Source organism: Pseudonaja textilis, chromosome 4 (genome assembly GCF_049901715.1).
Source record: "Pseudonaja textilis isolate UNSWEBS1 chromosome 4, rPseTex1.2, whole genome shotgun sequence".
Taxonomy (NCBI): Eukaryota; Metazoa; Chordata; class Lepidosauria; order Squamata; family Elapidae; genus Pseudonaja; species Pseudonaja textilis.
This window is the reverse complement of record NC_141993.1, coordinates 84473633-84494763: the sequence shown is the minus strand read 5'-3', so window position 1 is coordinate 84494763 and position 21131 is coordinate 84473633. Positions and strand designations below refer to the sequence as shown.

Genomic DNA, 21131 nt, shown 5'->3' with positions numbered 1-21131 from the left:
AGTCCACAAGTCTTAAAGCTGACAAGGTTGGACAACTCTGATTTAAATCTTTTGTTACTTTCCTCTGCCAACCATATTCCACAAAAATGCAAATAGTTTTGGCTCCTTTGGCAATCTGAGACCTGTAAAACTGAAGTTTCGATGATTTGTTTTGATCTGTGGCTTCTTTCTGTAACTGTGAAGAGCTGGGAAGGAAGCAGGACTACCATAGAGGGTAAGATATTTCCCCCACTCAGGTCCCTGAAGGGGATAACAGATTCACAAAGTGTAAAAAAGAGCATTTCTATGCTGCTGTGACAATAGTTGTCAAGAGACCAGAATCATTAAATGATTCAGATCAGAGGTAGTATTCTACCTTCAAGTCAGAGGTGGTATTCAGCAGGTTTTGACCAGTTCTGGAGAACCGGTAGCGAAAATTTAGAGTAGTTCAAAGAACCGGCAAATACCACCTCTGACTGGCCCCTCCCCCTTTATTCTCCACCTTCTGAGTCCTAGCTGATTGGCTAGATTTTCTTTGGTTGCCCTGCACAGGAGAACGGAGCTGGAAAGCAGGTTAGTGGGGTGGGGAGGGAATGGAGATTTTGCAGTATCCTTCCCCTGCCACGCCCACCAAGCCACGCCCGCAGAACTGGTAGTAAAAAAATTTGAATCCCACCACTGATTCAGACGCTGAAGACCAAGTCAGGATGGGCAGAAAGCTTGGCAGTAAATGTAGTCACTGGGTGGGTATAAAGTCCCCTTAAGCCTTAAGCAGGGGGTTGGACTAGAAGACCTCCGAGGTTCTTTCCAGCCCTATGATTCTATACAGGTAAGTCTTCGACTTACAACAATCCATTTACTGACCATTCGAAGTTACAACCGCAGTAAAAAAAAAGGTGACTTATGACCATGTTTCAAACTTACGACCCTTGCAGCATCCCCACGGTCACGTGATTCACATTCGGATGTTGGGTTCATATTTACGACGGTTACAGTGTCCCCTTTTCGCGACCTTCAGATAAATTTCCCCCGTAGGTAAACCAGATTTAGTTAACAACCGTGTTCCTAACGTAACAGCTGCAGCTATTCACTTACCGTATTTCCCCATGTATAAGCACCCCCTTTGTATAAGCCACCCCCCCCAATTTTTGGACTGTGAAGTTTTGAAAAAAATATTTTATTAGAGAAACAAGTTATGAAGAAAGAAAATTTACAAAGAAACAAAATTCGACGTCTAGATCTACAACTTCGGTCATGACGCCGAAAGCGGTGCGGGCGACGCTAGCAATCTACGCATCGGAACGAGAGTAGGAACGAAGCATTCAGGCCGATGCCTAGCGTATGCATTTCTATCGCGTACTCGCACTCGTAATCGTATCATCACGTACAATTTTTACAAAAAAGTATAGCATACTGCTGGAAAACCAGTTTATTCCTACTTTATTATTTTATGCATTTTTCACGTATAAAAAGTGTACCTGCTTTGTATATGCCACCCCCCTACTTTTTGGGCTTGAAAATTTTGGAAAAAAGGGGTGGCTTATACATGGGGAAATACAGTAACAAACGTGGCAAGAAAAATCGTACAATGGAGACAAAACACACTTAACAGATTTCTCCCTTAACCACAGAAGTGTCAGGCTCAAATGGTGGTCGTTAAGTCGAGGACCACCTGTATTCTATGATTCAGGCTTGCTGGAGCAGCTTCCACAACGGCAGTTCCTCGAAATGCCAGAATTGCCGGATTAAATTTATAACCTAGCTCTTGGAGGAAGTGGTCTGAATTTACACTTTCAGGTCACAGGCACAGATGCATAAATTCAGTGTGAGTCTATTCACGATTGATCGGCGGATTAGGTCAATAGGAGAGCAAAGGAGAGATTTAGAGATGAGGTTAAACAATTGGCACTTTTTCAGGTTCTCAAGCAGACATTCAAAGCTTCCCTCTAACCGAGAGATTAGAAATAAAGAGTTGTAAATTCAGGGCCGCTTTGCCACAGCCAAATGAAAAACCAACATTGGCCAGATACCCACAATATAATACACTGTAAATCTGGATTTAAAAAAGACAAGTTGCTGTGTTTATATAACACGCCTGCCACCAAGGAAATAAATCTTAGGATGGCTGTTATGGGTCATAAATTATCCAGGCACATTTTAGCACAATGTTACACATTGCTGTGACTCTGCTCAGAACCATCTAAAGCTGTGTTTTGTCAACTTTGTATGCTGGCTGGGGAATTCTGGGAGATGAAGTCCAGATATCTTAAAGTTGCTAAGGTTGACAAACACTTGATCCAAAGAACAGGGCTGTAGCAATTGAATACAAGTAGCCCTCAACTTACTGTCAGGGTTCCCAGGGATGCTCTAATTAATTAATGAGCCAAGTTTCAAAAGAAATCCAATTATTTATTAGAACATGTCGGCACTTTTCCCAAGTGTAGTTGGCTCTGTCCTACGTAATTTACTATTCACCTGTGACCCTGTTTTCCCCCTCCTCCCAGGTGTGTCATAAATCACATCCTCCAACTAAGCACTTTCGCAGGCTGTGGAAGACACTCCTCTCCAGCTGGGCTTGGTAACTTATCTCCCCCCGTGCTCCTTCTTACGGCAACTCGAGAGCAAGCCAGGAATGCTTTACAAGATGACACTTACAACAGTTCATTTATTGACCATTCAAAGTTACAACGGCACTGGAAAAAAGTGACTCCATGACCATTTTTCACACTTACGACCTTTGTAGCCGCCCCATGATCATGTGATCAAAATTCAGATGCTTGGCAACTGGTCCAGACTTATGACCATTGCAGTGTCCTAGGGGTCGTGGGATCACCTTTTTTTTGAAACCTTTGGACAAGCAAAGTGCAAAGGGTAGGTAGATTCTCTTAATAACTGTGGTACTAACTTATGAAATGCAATGATTCACTTAACAATTGTGTGCGAGGAAGTTCGTAAAATGGGGCAAAACTCACTTAACAAATGTCTCACTGAACAACAGAAATGTTGGGCTCAGTTGTGATTGTAAGTCGAGGACTACCTGTATTGTAACAGTAATAGCACTTAGACTTATATACTGCTTCACAGTGCTTCACAGCCTTCCCTAAGTAGTTTACAGAGTCAGCACATTTGCCTCCAACAATCTGGGTCCTCATTTTACCCACCTCGGAAGGATGGAAGGTTGTGTCAACCTTGAGCCGGTCAGGATCGAACTCCTGGCAGTGGGCAGCGTTTGCCTTGCAATTCTGCATTCTAACCACTGCGCTACCATGGCTCCTTATAATATACACCTTATAATACTCAAAAGATAAATTAATTTCAATTGCAGGGTGGGTGGGTGCTGAGTTCTTGTAGAACTAAAATACAAATTTAAATCAGTGTTTCTCAACCTGAGAATTTAAGCTATGGGGAACTTCAACTCCCAGAAATTGCCATCTGGCATGGTGGCTTGAGAATTCTGGGAGTTGAAGTCCACACATCTTATAATTGCTGAGATTGAAAAAACTAATTTAATTTAAAATGTAAATCACTTTGTTTTTTACTGAGACATTCGATCCGAACCCAGGCTCTGGAAGTTGCTTTCTTTCTGCCAAAAAAATTACCTTTCTATAATTTAAGCATTTATCATCATGCAAAACTTTTCCTGATTCTGAGCTTTTCTGCTGATATTGCCGATTATTTGTTGTGACATTTTATTATTATTTTTAAAGATGTTTCTTTGTATAAATTCTTTGGGCGGATACAGTTGCAGAAAACCGTGACCCCGATTTTCAGCTCTGTCCGATTTTATTGCAGATCCCGCCTCAGCTGTTTTAGCCCCCAGGGGCTGCAGTAGAAGATAAGTAATTGAGTTGGAAATGGGCTTTTTCAAATGTAGAGCAGACACGTTTGGCACGTGTGCCTCACCGAACCAGTTGTTACACCAGTTGAATCGCACCACTGGTCATAAGTCACTTATTTCAGTGTTGTTGTAACTTGGAATGGTCACTAAATGAAAGGCTATAAGTCAAGGACTATCTGTATCCCTTTTGCCCCTTTTCCACTGCAGAAGCTCTACAGGTGGAGAGGGATGAGTTTTGTCATTCTCTAAACTCCTACATCCTTTGGAATAGGCATTAGGGATGAATGCGTTCAATGCCCAATTGAAGTACTATCATAATATTTTCATAGATTTCCGGAAAAAAAACCCAGCATGTCTGTTGTTGCCTGGATGAGGTCCAGCAAGCAATTGCTCAACAAAGGCAGGGCTGTTTCACGGAACTGGGATACCCTTTGCTTAGAAAAGTTGTTTTATTTTTTATTGATTGATTGATTTGATTTGTCAATCGCTTACAAGACAATAGGTATAAGTATAAACAAGAGTAAGAATACAGGAAATAGGTATGAATAAATGGGGACAATAGGACAGGGATAGTAGGCACGATTGTGCGCTTATGCACGCCCCTTACAGACTGCTTAGGAATGGTGTGAGGTCAATAGTGGATAGTTTAAGGGTAAAGGAGTGGGGGTTTGAGGATGTAACAACAGAGTCAGATAGTGCATTCCAGGCACTGACCACTCTGTTGCTAAAGTCGTACTTTCTGCAATCAAGTTTGGAATGGTTTACACTGAGTTTGTGTCTGTTATGTGCTCTTGTATTGTTGCGGTTGAAGCTGAAGTAGTCATTGACTGGTAGGACCTTGTAGCAGATAATGTTGTGTGCTATGCTTAAGTCCAAAGGTAGGTGGCGTAGTTCAAGGTTGTCCAAGTTTTGGGCTGGAAGGTCACCCCAGCGGGCACTTTTGAGGCTTGACTTATGATTTGTTCTGCACAACTGCAAAGGCAAGAAAGACACAGAGAAATGAAAGTAAAGATGCCACTTCTTTGTTGACAAGATTTTGCACGCCGGGGTGGTGTAAGGACGAAGAGCTTGGAAATCATCTGACAAAGCCAGAGGCAAAACTGTTAATACACTAGGACTTCGCATCTGAATATCTGCTTTGTGTGGCTAGGTTATGGTGTAATAATTCCTCCTTCTGTCTCTCTCTTCCCTTCTTGTTCAGATGAAATAATGCAACAGGAGATCAGGCCTGTCACGGCGGTGGAGATCATTGAACAACTGCACCGACAATTTGCTATTTTGTCAGGTAAGATCTGGGGCCGGCTTCACTGGTCTTTCATATTTCCCACCTGTTTCTGGACAGTTAAAACCAGGGGAGGGCTTCAAAATTTTATTTATTTATTTGATTTGATTTGATTTGTCAATCGCTTACAAGATAATAGGTATAAGTATAAACATAATTATAAATACATGAAATGGGTACATATAAGAAAAATAAAGAAGAAACAATAGGACAGGGATGGTAGGCACATTTGTGCGCTTATGCACGCCCCTTATAGACCTCTTAGGAAAGGGGGGAGGTCAATAGTAGACAGTCTAAGGTTAAAATTTTGGGGGTTTGGGGAAGAAACCACAGAGTCAGGTAGAGCATTCCAGACATTGACCACTCTGTTGCTGAAGTCGTATTTCCTGCAATCAAGTTTGGTGCGGTTTACCTTGAGTTTGCATCTATTGTGTGCTCTTGTGTTGTTATGGTTGAAGCTGAAGTATAAATTTTAGCAAAGGGTTCTCTGCTGGGTGGGCGTGGCCTAGTTGTCCTCCTGCACCACGGCGAGGGGAAGGCGTTTTTGCCCTCCCCAGGCTCCGGAGGCTCTCTGGAAGAAACAGGCCCATTTCCAGCCTTGCCAAACTTCTGGGAAGTCCGTTTTTCGCTCTCCCCGAGCCTCCACGCAGGCCCTGCACTTACCTGCATCCAAAACGGGTCACATGGGGACTCCTGGGATGGGAGAGGAAGGTGGGCGGGGCCAGCCAGGAGTGGGATTTGGGGGTTCTCCGAACTGCGTTAGAATCTTAGCTAGGGGCTCTCCTGAACCCCTGCGCATCCTCAGCAGCCCGTCCCCGGTTAGAACAATTAATCCTCCAGAAATTGTGGGTGCTTCATCAAGTGGGTGTTTTTAAAGAAGAGACTGGGCAGCTATTTGTCCGAAGTTGTATAAAGTTTTCTGCTTGAGCAGGGGGTTGGACTAGATGACCTCCAAGATCCCTTCCCAACTCTGTTATTCTGTTACAACCTCCCTTCTGTCCTTTTGCAAATGATGGGCCGTCTCTGCAGATTTCCCTTCCCCACCGTGAACAAATCTCACGGACAGTAACTGCCGTGTGCAGATAAAACACAATCCAGAGTTTTCTCAGTTAGCAGAAGAGGTTCTTCTGCCTCTAAGTCTGGAGGCATCTCTTCGAAAGCTGTTCAAACGGAGCTTAGACTTCATGGACCTTTGTCCCCTTGAGACAATCTGATGCACCTGACTCATCATGCAGGACCACAGAATGCACAGCGTGTGCCTTCGCCCAGCCCGTTTAATTCTTACTTTGTTAATGAGCTGTTTGGATTTGCTCAACACATTAAATGATAAACTAAATCAAACTGGCCAAAGAGCAAGATCCAACTTGAAAATAAGAAAATAAGGAAGAATTTCCTGACAGGGAGAACAGTTAACCCATGGAGAACGGTTTGCCTTCAGAAATTGTGTGCATGCCATGCCTGGAAGGTTTTGTTTTTTTAAAAAAAAAGTTATCCAAGATGGTATAAGGACTCCTGCCTTGAGCTCCAAGATCCTTTCCAGATTTATGATTCTAGGTAGGGTTCTAAACTTTAATCTTTTTAGATTTCAACTTTGTTAAAAGTACCACTGCATGATTCCTTTTCAGAAAAGCAGCATTGTGTTATATCCTCTAGATAAATGATTTGTGTATGTGTAGGAGGGGTGTCTTTAAATTTTTTTGAATAAGAAGGCTAGTTGGGACTTATTTCAGTTAGAAATTCAGTTTGGCCAAACCAGTATCATCTGCAGGGGAGCAGAATGACAAAAAACAGCATCGTGTTGTTGTGATGGACAAAAAACCTTGCCTTTTTTGTGCGTACATTGTGATGTGGGAAAGAGTTTGCAATTTTAAAGTATCTTAGGTATGTAGGCTGAGCAAGCACAAAGCAAGATAGAATACAGGCAGATAGTATTTTTAACCAAAAGCTGTATTTTGGCCTCCAAAACCAATTATATCATTGCAATCCTTTCTTATCAACGTTTCAGAAATCAAGTGCTTCCTCCTTCCTTCCTTCCTTCCTTCCTGGTGCAGATCCAGAAATGCAAAAAATGGTTCCTTTTAGTTCCATCTAAATAGGAAAAGCATTAACGTTTCTCCCCAAAGCTGTCACCAGCCCTGTTTACATACATACATCATACATATTTTATTTTTATCCCACCTATATTACTTTATAAGTAACTCAAGGCCGCAGATATACACACTCCTTCGTCTTCGTATTTTCCCCACAACAACAACTCTTTGAGGTGGGTTGAGCTAAGTGTGAGCACCTGGCCCAAAGTCACCCAGCCTATTTTCATGCCTAAGGCTGGACTAGAACTCACAGTCTCCTGCTGATTGGCCCAAAGTCACCTGCATGACTTTCATGACTAAGGTGGAGCTAGAACTCACACCCTCCTGGTGATTGGGCCAAAGTCGCCCAGCCGGCTTTCATGCCTAAAACCAGACTAGAACTCATAGTCTCCTGGTGACTGGCCCAATATCACCCAGTCAGCTTTCATGCCTAAGGTGGGACTGGAACTCACAGTCTCCTGGTGACTGTCCCAAAGTCACCTAGATGGCTTTCATGACTAAGAACTCACAGTCTTCTGGTGATTGGCGCAGAGTCACCCAACCGGCTTTCATGCCTAAGGCAGGATTGGAACTCACAGCCCCTTGGTTTCTAAGCCAGAAGCTTAACCAAAATGGCTCTACATATGCCATTAAATAGCACAATAGTGAAAATCTACAAAAATTGAGAGTCCATTTCTCTCTTTTTGGGGGGTGGGGGAGGATTTTTGACTTTAAATAGCAAACACGTTGTGTAAACGTTTAGCAGGCAACGCTACTTTCTCAGACACATGAGAGTCAAAATTGAAGAATCTAAGCTACAGGCAGTCCTCAACTTACAAGAGTTTATTTAGTAACAGTTCAAAGTTACAACAGGGTTGAAAAAAGTGACTTGTGATCATTTTTCACACTTACGACCGTTGCAGTATCCTCACGGCCATGTGATCACAATTCAGATACTTGGCGACCTCTGACTCACGTTTATGACGGTTGCATTGTCCCGGGGTCATGTGATCACTTTCTGTGACCTTCTGACAAGCAAAGTCACTGGGCAAGCCAGATTCACTTAACAACATTGTTACTAATTTAATTTCAGTGCTTCACTTAACAACGGTGGCACTAAAAGTCGTAAAATGGGGCAAAAGTCACTTAACAAATGTTTCCCTTAACCACCAAAATGCTGGATTTAACTGTGGTCGTAAGTTGGGGACTATCTGTACTTTCTACAACCTTGTTTACTAACTGCATAGAGGGCTAACTAACAAGAATGGAGGAAAACCTTGTTTATTTTAACACTTACGTTTTTTTTCTGCAGAGTAATGAGTCTTACATCTGTTATGATATTAAATAATCTCTTTCTTTTGGGGGTCTTTTGCACAGAGGGCCATCAATTTAAGGGACATGTCACTGCTTATAAAAATGCAGTGGCTTCAAAAGTTTTTCTCCCCTAACTGGAGGCTGCTTTTCCAAAAAATGGAAACTGCTTTTGCAAATCCGCTTGGATAAATCCATGGGAATTAGCATGTCAGACAGTCTGCTAACCATCTTCTGTTAATGGAAAGCGTGTCTTTTTTTAAAAAAAGAAAAAGAAAGTGAAATTGAAGCTTTTCGTGGCATCTGTTAAACAGATGTACATCGTTGCAGTTTTCCGATAATGGAGAATTTTGTGGGGATTTGCATAAGCCCAAGCCCATAAATCCTGTGGCCTGTCTCATTATATTAATTTTCCTGGAATCATTACGGGTAGTCTTCATTTAATGACCAGTGGATTAGTGACTATTTGAAGTTGTGAAGGACCCATTCCCACCCCCCCACCCCAAAAATACTTAGGAGCTGTGATGGTTACAATCCCTCCCCCCATTGCGGTCACTGTATTTCAGGTGCTTGCCTGGCCTTTATGCCCAGTTGTAGTATTCATCGGTCACATGACTGTAATTCATGATGGTTTTGTAATGGTTTTTTTGGCCAGTTTCCAGCCAAACAACCACTAACGTGGATTCTCTTAATGTCCATGATAACGGATAACAGATAATCAGAGTTGGAAGGGACCTTATAGGTCATCTAGTCCAACCCCCTGCCCAAGCGGGAGACCCAACACCATTTCTGACAGATGGGAGTCCAATATCTTCTTGAAAGTCTCAAGTGAGGGCGCTCCCACAACTTCTAAAGGAAACTTCTGTTCCATTGGTTGATTGTTCTCACTGTCAGAAAGTTTCTCCTTATTTCCAGGTTGAATCTCTCCTTGATCAGTTTCCATCCATTATTCCTTGTCTGACCTTCAGGTTCTTTGGAAAATAGCTTGATCCCCTTACTCTCTGTGGCAGCACCTCAAATATTGGAAGACTGCTATCCTGTCTCCCCTGGTCCTTCTCTTCACTAGACTAGCCAAACCCAGTTCCTGCAACTGTTCTTCATATGTTTTAGCCTCCAGTCCCCTAACCATCCTACTTACTCTTCTCTGCACTTTTTCTAGAGTCTCAACATCTTTTTTACAGTGTGGTGGCCAAAACTGGATGCAAGTACTCTAGGTGTGGTCTTACTAAAGCTTTATAGAGTGGTATTAGTTCCTCACTTCAGGGGTCCCCAACCACTGGGCTGCAGACCGGTACCGGTCCGTGGAACATTTCCTACCGGGGCGCCGGTTTGTTGGGCGCCGCCATCTTGTTTGACAAGAAAGTGCTTCCGGGTGAGCTTTTCCGGTTGGAAAGCGGCGTTTGGGTCCTGAAAGAATCCTCGCACTTTAGTTTCATTGAAGGGGAGGGGTCTTTGAACGAAACTAAGGCGCGAGGATTCTTTCAGCACCCAAGGCAAGGCGAGCCGAGCGACCGTCCCAAGCCGTCCCGGCGAAGCCCATCGACAAAGGTACAAAGGAGGAGTTGAAGGCGGCGGGGAGAAGTGGGGCCGGCTGGCTGGCCGGTCGCTCGGCTCGCCTTGCCTTGTCATGCGTGCTGATGCCGGTACCGGGCCACGGATCATTTTGTGATACCGGTACCAGGCCGTGGCACAAAAAAGGTTGGGGGCCACTGCCTCACTTGATCTGGCTTGTATCCCTCTGTTAATGCAATTTAGGATTGCATTGGCTTTTTTTGGATGCTGCTGGATACATGGATTCTCTTAACGTCCATGACGTTTGCTTAATAATCTCCATGTTCACTTAACAACTTTGGTATTTGCTTAATAACCACAAAGTTGTAAAATTGGGTACAGTCCAGCAGTGGGATCCTACCTTTTCCACTACTGGTTCAGTGATGGTGCATGCATGCACACACACCTAGCAGCTTTCCCCACACCAGCTGAGGCCTGCCGTGCCAATCAGCTGAGAGGATAAAGAAGAGAGAAGCAAAGGGGTAGGTGGGAGGGCCGATCCTGTACATTTCTTTCTCCTCTCAGCTATCATGGGAGGCATTTTTCCCTCTTCTCAGCTGATCGTGGGAGGCTTTTTTTTTTTTACAACTGGTTCAGCTGAACTGGTAGCATGCCACCACTGGTTCAGTCCTATGAGTGCCTCGATTTATGTCCATCATGACTTACAACAGAAATTCCAGGCTCTATTACGGTTGCAAGTTGAGAGACTACCTATATTTGGGTACCTTTTCCTCTTGTTAATTGAAACAGATCCAGAATGTCTGGATAACCTGTTTATTTGATGAATAAAATGTATGCTTAGATACCTCAACTCTAGCTTGGCTTTTAGTGCTTACATGGACCAGCTGATGCTGTTCTCTTGGTAATAATTTGAAATGAGTTTGCCTATCCTTCATCAAGAGCAAGGCTCTTCCAACTTGGCAAGTTTAAGACTTGTGGACTTCAACTCCCAGAATTCCTGAGCTAACATGACTGGAGGAGGAATTCTGGGAGTTGAAGTGCACAAGTCTTAAAGCTGTCGAGTTTTTGAAGACACCTGGTCAAGAGATTCTCAGACTAACCTACTGATTTTAGAATTTCCCAGGTGTCTCTTATCTACATCCTAATCATGTTCAACCCTGCTTATTTTCTTGGAGATCAATCAAGGCTGACTAAATACTGCCACCTGCTGTTTCATTTGGGTAGTATCAGCAGCTATAGTTCCCTTAAAGCAGGGGTGTCCAACCTTGGCAACTTTAAGACTTGTGGACTTCAACTCCCAGAATTCCTCATCCAGCTTTGCTGGCTGAGGAATTCTGGGAGTTGAAGTCCACAAGTCTTAAAGTTGCCAAGGTTGGACACCCCTGCCTTAAAGAGTCTTCGCCTCTCTTTTGGATTGTTCTGAATGATTGATATTTTTTCACAGTAGGTGAACTATAATTCAGAAATATTTTTTCTGAATTATGATATTATTATACTAGCAAATATATCATGCCAGCAAACGTGGCATTTGATCACACAAATGATGTGGAGCTGGCCACGCCCACCCCGGCCCCCTAAGGTCAACCTGATGCGGCCCTCAATGAAATCGAGTTTGACACCCCTAATCCAGAAGATCACACAGATTAGGTACTTCCAGATTGAAGTCTCTTTCGAAGTACAAACGTGTTGTTATTTCAACTTCCTTCTGCTAAGAAATGTTCCTTGACAAAGAAGAAAAGGCAAATGTGTTGGGAAAACAAGAGGATTACAGGTAGTTCTCAACTTACAACAGTTCATTTAGCTACCAAAGTTACAGGGACACTGAAAAAAGGTGACTTATGACCGTTATTCACACCTACGACCGTTGCAGTATCCCCATGGTTATGTGATCAAAGGTCAAGACACTTGACAACTGATTCATACTTACGATAGTTTCAGTGTCCTTGGGTCACGTCATCCCCTTTTGCTACCATCTGACAAGCGAAGTGAGTGGGCAAGCCAGATTCACTTAACAATGTTGTTACTAATTTAACAACTGCAGTGATTCACTTACAACTTAGAAAGGTTGTAAAATGGGGCAAAATTCACTTAAGAAACCTTTCACTTAGCCACAGAAATGCTGGACTCAATTGTGGTCGTAAGTCTTACCTGTAAATTGTAAGAACAAGCTCACCCTGCGCAAAGGAGGGTAATTATAAGTTAAAAAAATCTGGATTGAAGGCTTTTCAAGAGACCCGTGATGGCGAACCTACGGCATGCATACCACAGGTGGCACGCAGAGCCATTTGTCCCGGCACGTGAGCTTCAGGCAAACCTACCTCACTGCATATGCGCGTGCCTCACAGCTGATTTTCAGCCGGTTTGAGGCCTTTTTTGGCCTCCCAGAGGCTTCAGGAAGGCTTCTGTAGGCTTTTTCAGACCGAAAACTAGGCCCGTTTTTTCACTTCCTGTTTTTCTGGAAATACCGGAAGTAATGAAATGGGCCTATTTAGAGTCGGTTTTCACCAGTTGTGCCAATATGAAGGATCCAATAAAACATTTCTTGACATATACCTGCCTTAGAGTTCTGCTTTCTTTGGGTGCATTACTTGGAATGTTGCCACACACTGGTTGTTAAGTGAGACACACTTGATTTCTTGCCACAATTGTTAAACAAATAACTGGAGTTGTTAAGTGAGTCACATGGTTGTTAAGCGAAGCCAGCTTCCCCTATTGACTTTGCTTGTTGGAAGCTTGGCTGGGAAAGTCGCTGATGGCAGTCATGAGATTCTGGGATGCTGACACCATTGTAAATACATGCGAGTTGCCAGGAACCTGAATTTTGGTCATGTGACCGTGGGAATGCTACGACAATCTGGTTGTAAGTCACTTTTTCCAGGGCCATTGCAATTTTAAATGGTGCTAAAAATGGTTATTAAGTCAAGGTCTATCTGTATCTACTTTCATATACTCATCTATCTCAATACAACTATATATTATACATTGTGTAGGTTAAGATTACTTTGACATACCTCAAAGACTCCTGGAAACTGTAGTTTGATAAGGATCTTAAGTGCTGCTGAGAGAGCTACAAACTACTGTGGAAATTTTTGATTTGAATGAAAACCTTGGAGAAAAGAATTAGCAATGAAGCCAGTTTGTTTATAGCAATAGCACTTAGATTTACCATGTTTCTCCAAAAATAAGACTGGGTCTTCTATTAATTTTTGCTCCAAAAGATACATTAGGGCTTATTTTCCAGTTAGGTCTTATTTTAGGAAAATACGGGCCTAAATATCTGGCTGATCTTAACTGGGTCTTATTTTTGGGGAAACACAAAATATGAGCCACTGTGATGCAGTGGTTAGAGTACAGTACTGCAAGCTACTTCTGCAGCCAGCTGCCTACAATTTGGCAGTTCAAATCTCCCCAGGCTCAAGTTTGACTCAGCCTTCCATCCTTCCGAGGTGGGTAAAATGAGGACCCAAATTGTTGGGGGAAATATGCTGACTCTGTAAAACCACTTAGAGAGGGCTGTAAAACACTATGAAGCAGTATATAAGTCTAGGTCCTATTGCTATATACTGCACCATAGTGCTTTGAAGCCCTCTCTAAGTAGTTTGTAGAGTCAACCTATTGCCGCCAACAATCTGGGTCCTCATTTTACTGACCTCAAAAGGATGGAAGGCTGAGTCAACCTTGAGCCGGTCAGGATCAAACTCCTCCTGGCAGTGGGATCACAGCTCTGCTATTGTTTATACACATTGATGAAGTGCCTTCTATGCAGCGGTGATATGTTACAGATTCAGCCCAGTTTGGCCGAACCTTCGGCGCAACAGGTAGCAAAAAAAAGCCTCCAGTACCGAACCAATAGTGGAACAGGTAGGATCCCACTGCTCCTTCCATGTACTCCTGGCAATACTTCAAGATAGATTTGCTCCATAATTGTCCTTAACCTGGTCTTTCAGCTGTTCTGATGGCACACCCATCACCACCGTAACCAGTGGTGGGATTCAAATAATTTGACAACCGGTTCTCTGCCCTAATGATTTCTTCCAACAACCAGTTCACCAAACTGCTCAGAAAGCTAACAACCGGTTCTCCCAAAGTGGTGCGAACTGGCTGAATCCCACCACTGACCGTAACCCTCTAGGTTGGCGCTGATTGTCCTCTTCTTCTCTTTCCTTTCACCTTTCCTAGCCTCAGAGCCTTCTCCAGAAAGTTGTATCTTCCCATGAGGTATCCAAAGTATAATCACGGAAGCCTGGTCATTTGTGCGCCAAGTTGAGAACTGCAAACTGACTTCTTTGAAGTTCTTTTGGTTTCTTCTCTTGACCGCCCAACTTAGCGCTACACAGATATCTCAGACTTCGTTTTCCAGAATTCCCCATCCTGGTGACTTAAGCCCACCTGAATCCAAGGTGCTTTTCAAAATGGCAAGTGGATTTTCTTGGTTATTGTTTTGTTTTTGTTTTTGTCTTTGAAAATGTTTTGATTCTCATCCAAGAAGCTTCTTCAGATCTGCCAAGAAAATCCATTTGCTGTTTGGAAAAAGCACCTTTGGAACAATCGTGACCTAGATCTCCGTAGATAACCCATCCGAATCTTGCCAGTTGGAGAAAGCAGAAATATCAGCAGTTTCAGGCAGCTGCTCAGCACAAAGCTATTCTGCGATTATTGCTATCTTTGGTTATCCGACCTGACTCTCCTATAAACACCAGAGGCATCAGCTCTGCACTGCAGGATCATTAGAAAGGGAGGTTACATAACCACAGCCTGAAAGGAAAACCTCAAATTAGTACAATTGCGTTTCATAACTAGGTTATTCATGTTTCCTATCATTGCTCACCCATAACCACTCAAATTGCAGATGTCATCAGTGCAACTCCAAATTCTCAGTATTGGCTTGCTTAACTGGTGCCTGTAGAGAAACTCCATTCTTGCTTTCTGTATGTCATCACAAGTCTTTTGCAACTTCCAATAAATTCTTCACCTCACACACCGCCTATTCTTTTTACAGCATCTTCATTGTCTACCCAGTTTTGAGCTGATCCTATTTAAATATCCCGTTACTTCCCTCTGCTGACCATAAACATCTCCCCACCCCCAGAATACAAAATTGTCCTGGCTCCCTTGGCAGTCTGAGACTTGTAAAACTTAACTTTTGGTTGACTTGCTTTGGTTTGTGGTTTCTATCTATAACTGTGAAGAGTTGGAGGAGAAACATGAGGCAGGCCTAGAGCAGGGGTCGCCAACCTTTTGGACCTCAGGGACCACCAAACTCATAATTTTAAATCCCAGGAACCACTAACCAGTTCTGTGGGCATGGCCTTATTTGTGGGTGTGGCTTGGTGGTCATGTGAACAGCTGGGCATGGCTTATTGTTATTCCTAACAGTATGTAAATATTATAAATATTTATATAAATATTGATTTTTTTAATAAAAAAGAGCAACTTTTACCCAAAATCAGGCTAAGCAGGCAGGCAGATTGAGTTGCTCACAAAAACCATTCAGTGATCTATCTATCTGCCATCGGCTAGCTCAGTCCCTCAAATTTGCTTGCCATGAGTCTGCACTCAATAATAGAACCTTCAGTCCAAAGGGAGGTTCAGCTGTGCTTAAAAGCAGAGCCGAAGAGCTAAAGACTAGCTAGAAAGCAAGAAATCCAACCATTTCCTGCTTCCTAGCTAATCTAAATCTCCCCACACAGCAGAACAGATAATGGTCGGAAAAAAGAAAAAATAGCAATTTAGCACGCAAGTTTACTGGGTAAGGAGTGAGGGGGCGGGGAGGATTCCCATGGGCCATGTGGGCTGCTCAGCCTTGTGTTTCTGCACAGCCTGGATTAATTGCTTTGGGGGGCTGTTCTGGGGATGAGATTTCTCTGCGGCTCACCAAAATTTTCTCACGGCCCACCAGTTGGCGCGACCGCTGGCCTAGAGGATACGATAAATCCACCTGCCCACCCGCTGCCTTTAGGGTCCTGAATGGGGTGGCAGCAGGGGTGGGATTCTTTCGGTTCAGACTGGTTCAAGCAAACCGGATGTTAAAGATACATCTGGTTTGCCAAACCAGTATTTCAACCGAGCGCCTGGCCCCACCTCCCCTCTTCTCCCATGAACCTCCACCACAATGAGGGTAAGTGCAGAGTTCGTGTGGGGGGTCTTGGGGGGAGGGGAAATGAGCCTTCTGGAAGTCCAGAAACGTGCCTGTTTCAAGCTTCCAGTGGGCCTTCAAAGCCCGGAGGAGGCCGTTTTTTTCCTTCTCAGATCCCTGGGGGAGGCCTCCGGATCCTTGGGAGGGTTAAAAAAAAAACGGCCTCCTGGAAGTCCCGGAAGCTGCAAAACGGGCCTGTTTCTGGCTTCCGGTAGGCCTCTAGAGCCCAGGGGAGGCCGTTTTCGCAAGTGGTGGGATTCAAAAATGTTTCCTACCGGTTCTGTGGGCGTGGCTTGGTGGGCATGGCCATGTGACTGGGTGGGTGTGGCTTTTTTTGCAGCCCCCACCCATTTTGGGGAGCTTCTTAGCCACGGAGGAGCCCCTGGGTTTTTTTTTTTATTTTTTTGCTCCCTGAAGGCTCCTCTAGGGCTCTGGAAGAAAAGGAATAGAGCATGGGAGGGACACGTAGCACCCCTCCAAATCCGTTTTGGGAGCTTCCTAGCCTCAGAGAAGCCTCTGGGTGGGGGGAGACGTTTTTGCTCCCCTACAGCTCTTCTGGGGCTCAGAAAGGCAAAAGAAAATGGAGGGGGGCTGAGCTCCTCCCTCCATTTTTTTGTCTTCCTGGGCCTCAGCAAGGGGAATCCCGGAACAGCTGATCTTACCTACAGCTGATTATCGGGAGGGAGAAAAAAATACCTTAGGTGAATGTCAGGCAGGCGGGCAGGGTGAGTGAACATCGGGCGGGAGGGCAACCGGGTGGTGGGGGGGCATGACCAGCCAGAACTTACTACTGGTTCGGCGACCCATGTCACATTCTTGCTACCGGTTCGCCCGATCCGGTGTGAACCGGCTGAATACCACCACTGTTTTTTGCCCTTCTAGAGGCCTGGAAAAGACCTTTAGGAGGGCAAAAATGGCCTCCCGGTCCTCTGGAGGCCCACCGGAAGCCGGAAACAGGAAGTTCCAGTAGGCTAAGCTCACCACAACCACTCCCACCCAGCAACCAGGCAGCGAACCAGTTGCTGGGATTTTAGAATCCCACCTCTGGATGGCAGAGTCACAGCGGGGTAAAGGAGAGAATCACTATGCTGCTGTGACAACAGTTGTTAAAAGACCAGAATCATTAAATCGGTGGTCCCCAACCTTTCCGGATTTGCAGAACGACGAGAGGGGAGAGGAGAGGAAATGGTTCTGTGAGAGCGCACATATGTGCAGCTCCATTTGCGTGAGAGAGACATGCACTCAAATGTGCGTGTGAAGTTCCATTTGTGCCATTTGATTGCAAATGGGCCATGGCCTGGTACCAGGCCGCAGCCTGGGGCTCGGGGACCCCTGCATTAAATGATTCAGATGCAGAGGACCTAGACAGGATGGGTTAGAAAGCTGGCAGTTTAATGGGATCCCTGGGTGGGTATAAAACATCATCCCGCCTTGAGCAGGGGGTTGGACTAGAAGATCTTGGAGGTTCCTTCCAGCCATAGGATTCCATGTTCTATTTAGCCGGCTCCACTGTTTGCCTCCTTAGTTTGAAACGGAAGTGCTCATAATGCATTTAAGTTGGAAAGGAAACAATAACACCACTGAATGTAGATGTTGCTGCAATGATGAACAACAATTGTGACTGCAGGAATAAGAAATCAAATGTTGTACAGGTGGTCCTCGACTTAACGACCGGTACTGCGCCCAAAATTTCTGTCACTAAGCGAGACAGTTGTTAAGTGAATTTTGCCCCATTTTACAACCTTTCTTGCCACAGTTATTAAGTAAATCATTGCTGTGGTTAATATGGTAACGCAATTATTAAGGGAATCGTCGTAGCTGTTAAGTTAGTAACCCATTGTTAAGTGAATCTGGCTTCCCCAATGACTTTGCTTGTCAGAAGGTCACAAAAGGAGATCACACTGCAACCGTCATAAATATGAACCATTGCCAAGCGGCTGAATTTTGATCATGTGACCACACGGATGCTGCAGCAGTTGTTAAGTGTGAAAAATGGACATAAGTCGGGGGCCTTTGGTGCTATCTGAGCTTGTTTGTTTTCTTGCAGACCTTTCATTACTCAAACTAGATAAACATCATCCGTGCTAGTACATCACTACATCACTAGCACGGATGATGTTACCTAGATGGGTAATGAAACGTCTGCAAGAAAACACGAAAGCTCAGAGAGCACCAAGGACCCCTCATTTCAACTCTGAACTTCAAATATTCTCCTTTACTGGTCATAAGTCACTTTTTCAGTGCCACTGTTAACTTCAAAGGTACCTGTAGCTACCAAAGTTCTAATAAGACATGTGTAGATGCATCATGGGGATTTTCTCTTATCAATGTTCTTTGGGGTTGCTGTTTTTTTGCCTACTGAGGTCCAATTTCTCTTGCAGGCGGAAGAGGCAAAGATGGTGCACCGATCATTACCTTCCCTGAATATCCAGGTTTCAGTGAGATCCCCGATGAAGATTTTCTGAATGTTGTCACCTATTTAACTAGCATTCCCAGGTAAGTCTTCAACTATGGCAAGCTTTGATTTGGTTCTGAACTTAGATTACTTCACTCCTTTCTTTTTTCCCTCCCAGGGTAAGATCAAATAGCATTATTTTCATCCCTTCCAAATTTTGGAATACTCTTTCTCTGATCCCTCCCCGATGTGTATTCTCTCCAGATTCGAATGCTTGCAGGTAGATAACCTGGTTTATCCGGGCCCTGGCCTGCGTTACATCTTATTTATCATTTTTGTATGCTATTCATCTCTTGGGTCTAACATCCATACATCATAGATATATAATAGTGTATAAATAGCACCCATCTTATTTATGAAAGCAGAATCAATAATCTGAATAGTTTATATTCAAGATGACATTTCTGTATCAATTCCAGGATACTGTCCTTTCAAACAAAAGTGGAAATGAAAGCTTTATTTTATCATTTGGACTTCAGAAAAATTAAGACTGGTTGTTTATGAAGACATATTTCTGCAAGTTTCTACTCTTACAGATAGTCCTTGACTTAGAGATGTAAGAGATGTCTGAGGGAGGGGTTAAACATGTCATTAGTCAGGCGTCCCTGCACACCCACAACAGATCTAAGTCCAATCCACCTTGAATGCCTTTCTTAATTCCCACTAATTTCCCTTGACCATTAGTAGGTCAGATTCTTGTAGAGAATTTAAGCTTGCAATAAATCTTTATACTCATTTGAATTACCTGAATTGCCTGATTTCCCCAGAGTTTGACACTTACAGCCACAATTGAGCCTCAAAATTTCCATTGTTAAATGAACTTTGCCCCATTTTACAACCTTCCTTGCCATAGTCATTAAGTGAATCACTGCAGTTGATAAGTTAGTATCACAGTTATTAAATGAATCTGGCTTCCCCGTTGATTTTGCCTGTCAGATCATAGAAGGTGAGTACATGCCAATAGCCAGTGTCCAAACTTTGATCAGGTGACCACGGGGATGCTGCAAGGATCACCTTTTTCAGTGCTGTTGTAACTTCCAGTGGTCACCAAACAAATGGTTGTAAGATGAGGACTACCTGTACAAGATGAATGTCAGTCACAAAGGATCAGGACCATCCTGAAGTTGTGAAGTTGTGTCACACAAGAATCTAGTCAAGTACAGTTCAACACTAAATTGACATTAGATAAGGATCAATAGAATTCAGGAGGAGTTGGACTTGGAGCGCTTATGGCAACGTATTGATTCTAAGCTGATGATACACTTAACACCGCCTCTGGGGTCTGCCTGCTTTTTTGTGCAACCTCTGATTTCCCCCTTCACCAAAATTTCATCATTGTCCTCCAAGTATTCTGACCTTTGCTCAGTACATCCCAAGAACTTATGAGGTTTCCACTAGCAGATCAATAGAGAAGTATAGAAATTGGCCTCCCATCTCCAACCTTAGCACATTCCAATGTTATCCTAAATGCTGATGCCGCTACTAAAGAAACTCAGCAAAATCCTGGCTCACGTTACTCAATAAGAGTTTAAATTTCTGGAAGTATCTACCTTTAGCATAGTGAAAGGCTTGGGTGGGAAACCCAATCCAGGACAAGGACAATGACGAAAAGCAGGATGAAGTATATAAGACCTTGATAAAATAAAAATAATTATTTCAAGGCCCTGCAGGTGCCAAGTTGGAAAATGTAATGTTCCCTTACAACATCAGTGGTTGCGTAACATCTTATGATCTACTGACCACAAAGGGGAAGTGTAAGATGGTTAAGAATATTCTGTGTATTTTCTCCCACATTTATCTAAGAAATTACTCATCTTCCCAGCAACATACCTACAGAGCACATGCCTTCCTGGTAGGATGCAATTGTTAGACTTTGCCTATCTCTTTGGTTATGGTTTAATTTATGTAAATTAATAGCTTTCCAATTGCATAACTTGGCTCCTTGATTGTTGCTCAGATCAGACCCGATACACAATTCTCCAAAATACCGTATTTTGGGGACTATAAGATGCCCTTTTCTCCCCCCAAAAGTGGATGGAAATGTCTGCATCTTTCAGAGCGGATACGGGCTTGCTTTTGGTCTCCCAAACTCTGCGCGCATCCTGTTTTTGGCCACCCCCAATGCCGAGAAGGGCAAAAATGGGACTCACAGAGGCCTCCAGGGCCCCTTTTGGCCTGCAGAGGAGGATTTGGGAGGCCCAGAAACAAGCCCCCAAAAACTAATTTTCCCCCTTGTTTTCCTCCTCTAAACCTGGGTGCATCTTATAGTCCAGTGCATCTTATAGTCCATAAGATACGGTACCTCAGAATTATAGTTCTAGATACGCAGAAATATAGTATAGATACTTACTACTTTTTTCATGATCTTAAAGTGAATAACATGCTTCTGTATTTATGTACAGAAGAATATCATGTTTCTTTTAAATGTTTTCTAACATAAAGGAAATGTTTAAAAATATGCATGTACCATAAAGATATACAAGTAGTCCTCAACTTACAACTGCTCATTTAGTGATTGTTCGAAGTTACACCAGCACTGAAAAAAGTGA

General features: G+C 43.6%; 1 protein-coding gene across 8 annotated transcripts in view; it reads left to right on the top strand.

Annotated features, from left to right (window-relative positions):
- The window catches only part of MCF2L2 (MCF.2 cell line derived transforming sequence-like 2), a 196014-nt gene that overhangs the window by 52204 nt on the left and 122679 nt on the right, over positions 1-21131 (top strand). For all 8 annotated transcript variants that reach the window (XR_015743645.1, XM_087933538.1, XM_087933537.1 and 5 more), the window contains exons 2-3: positions 5019-5102; positions 18509-18623. Coding sequence is in view for 7 of the 8 variants with exons in the window: in XM_087933538.1 (XP_087789664.1) it covers positions 5019-5102; positions 18509-18623 (199 nt within the window). In the remaining variant the exon portion in view is untranslated. The remainder of the gene's footprint in view (positions 1-5018; positions 5103-18508; positions 18624-21131) is intronic.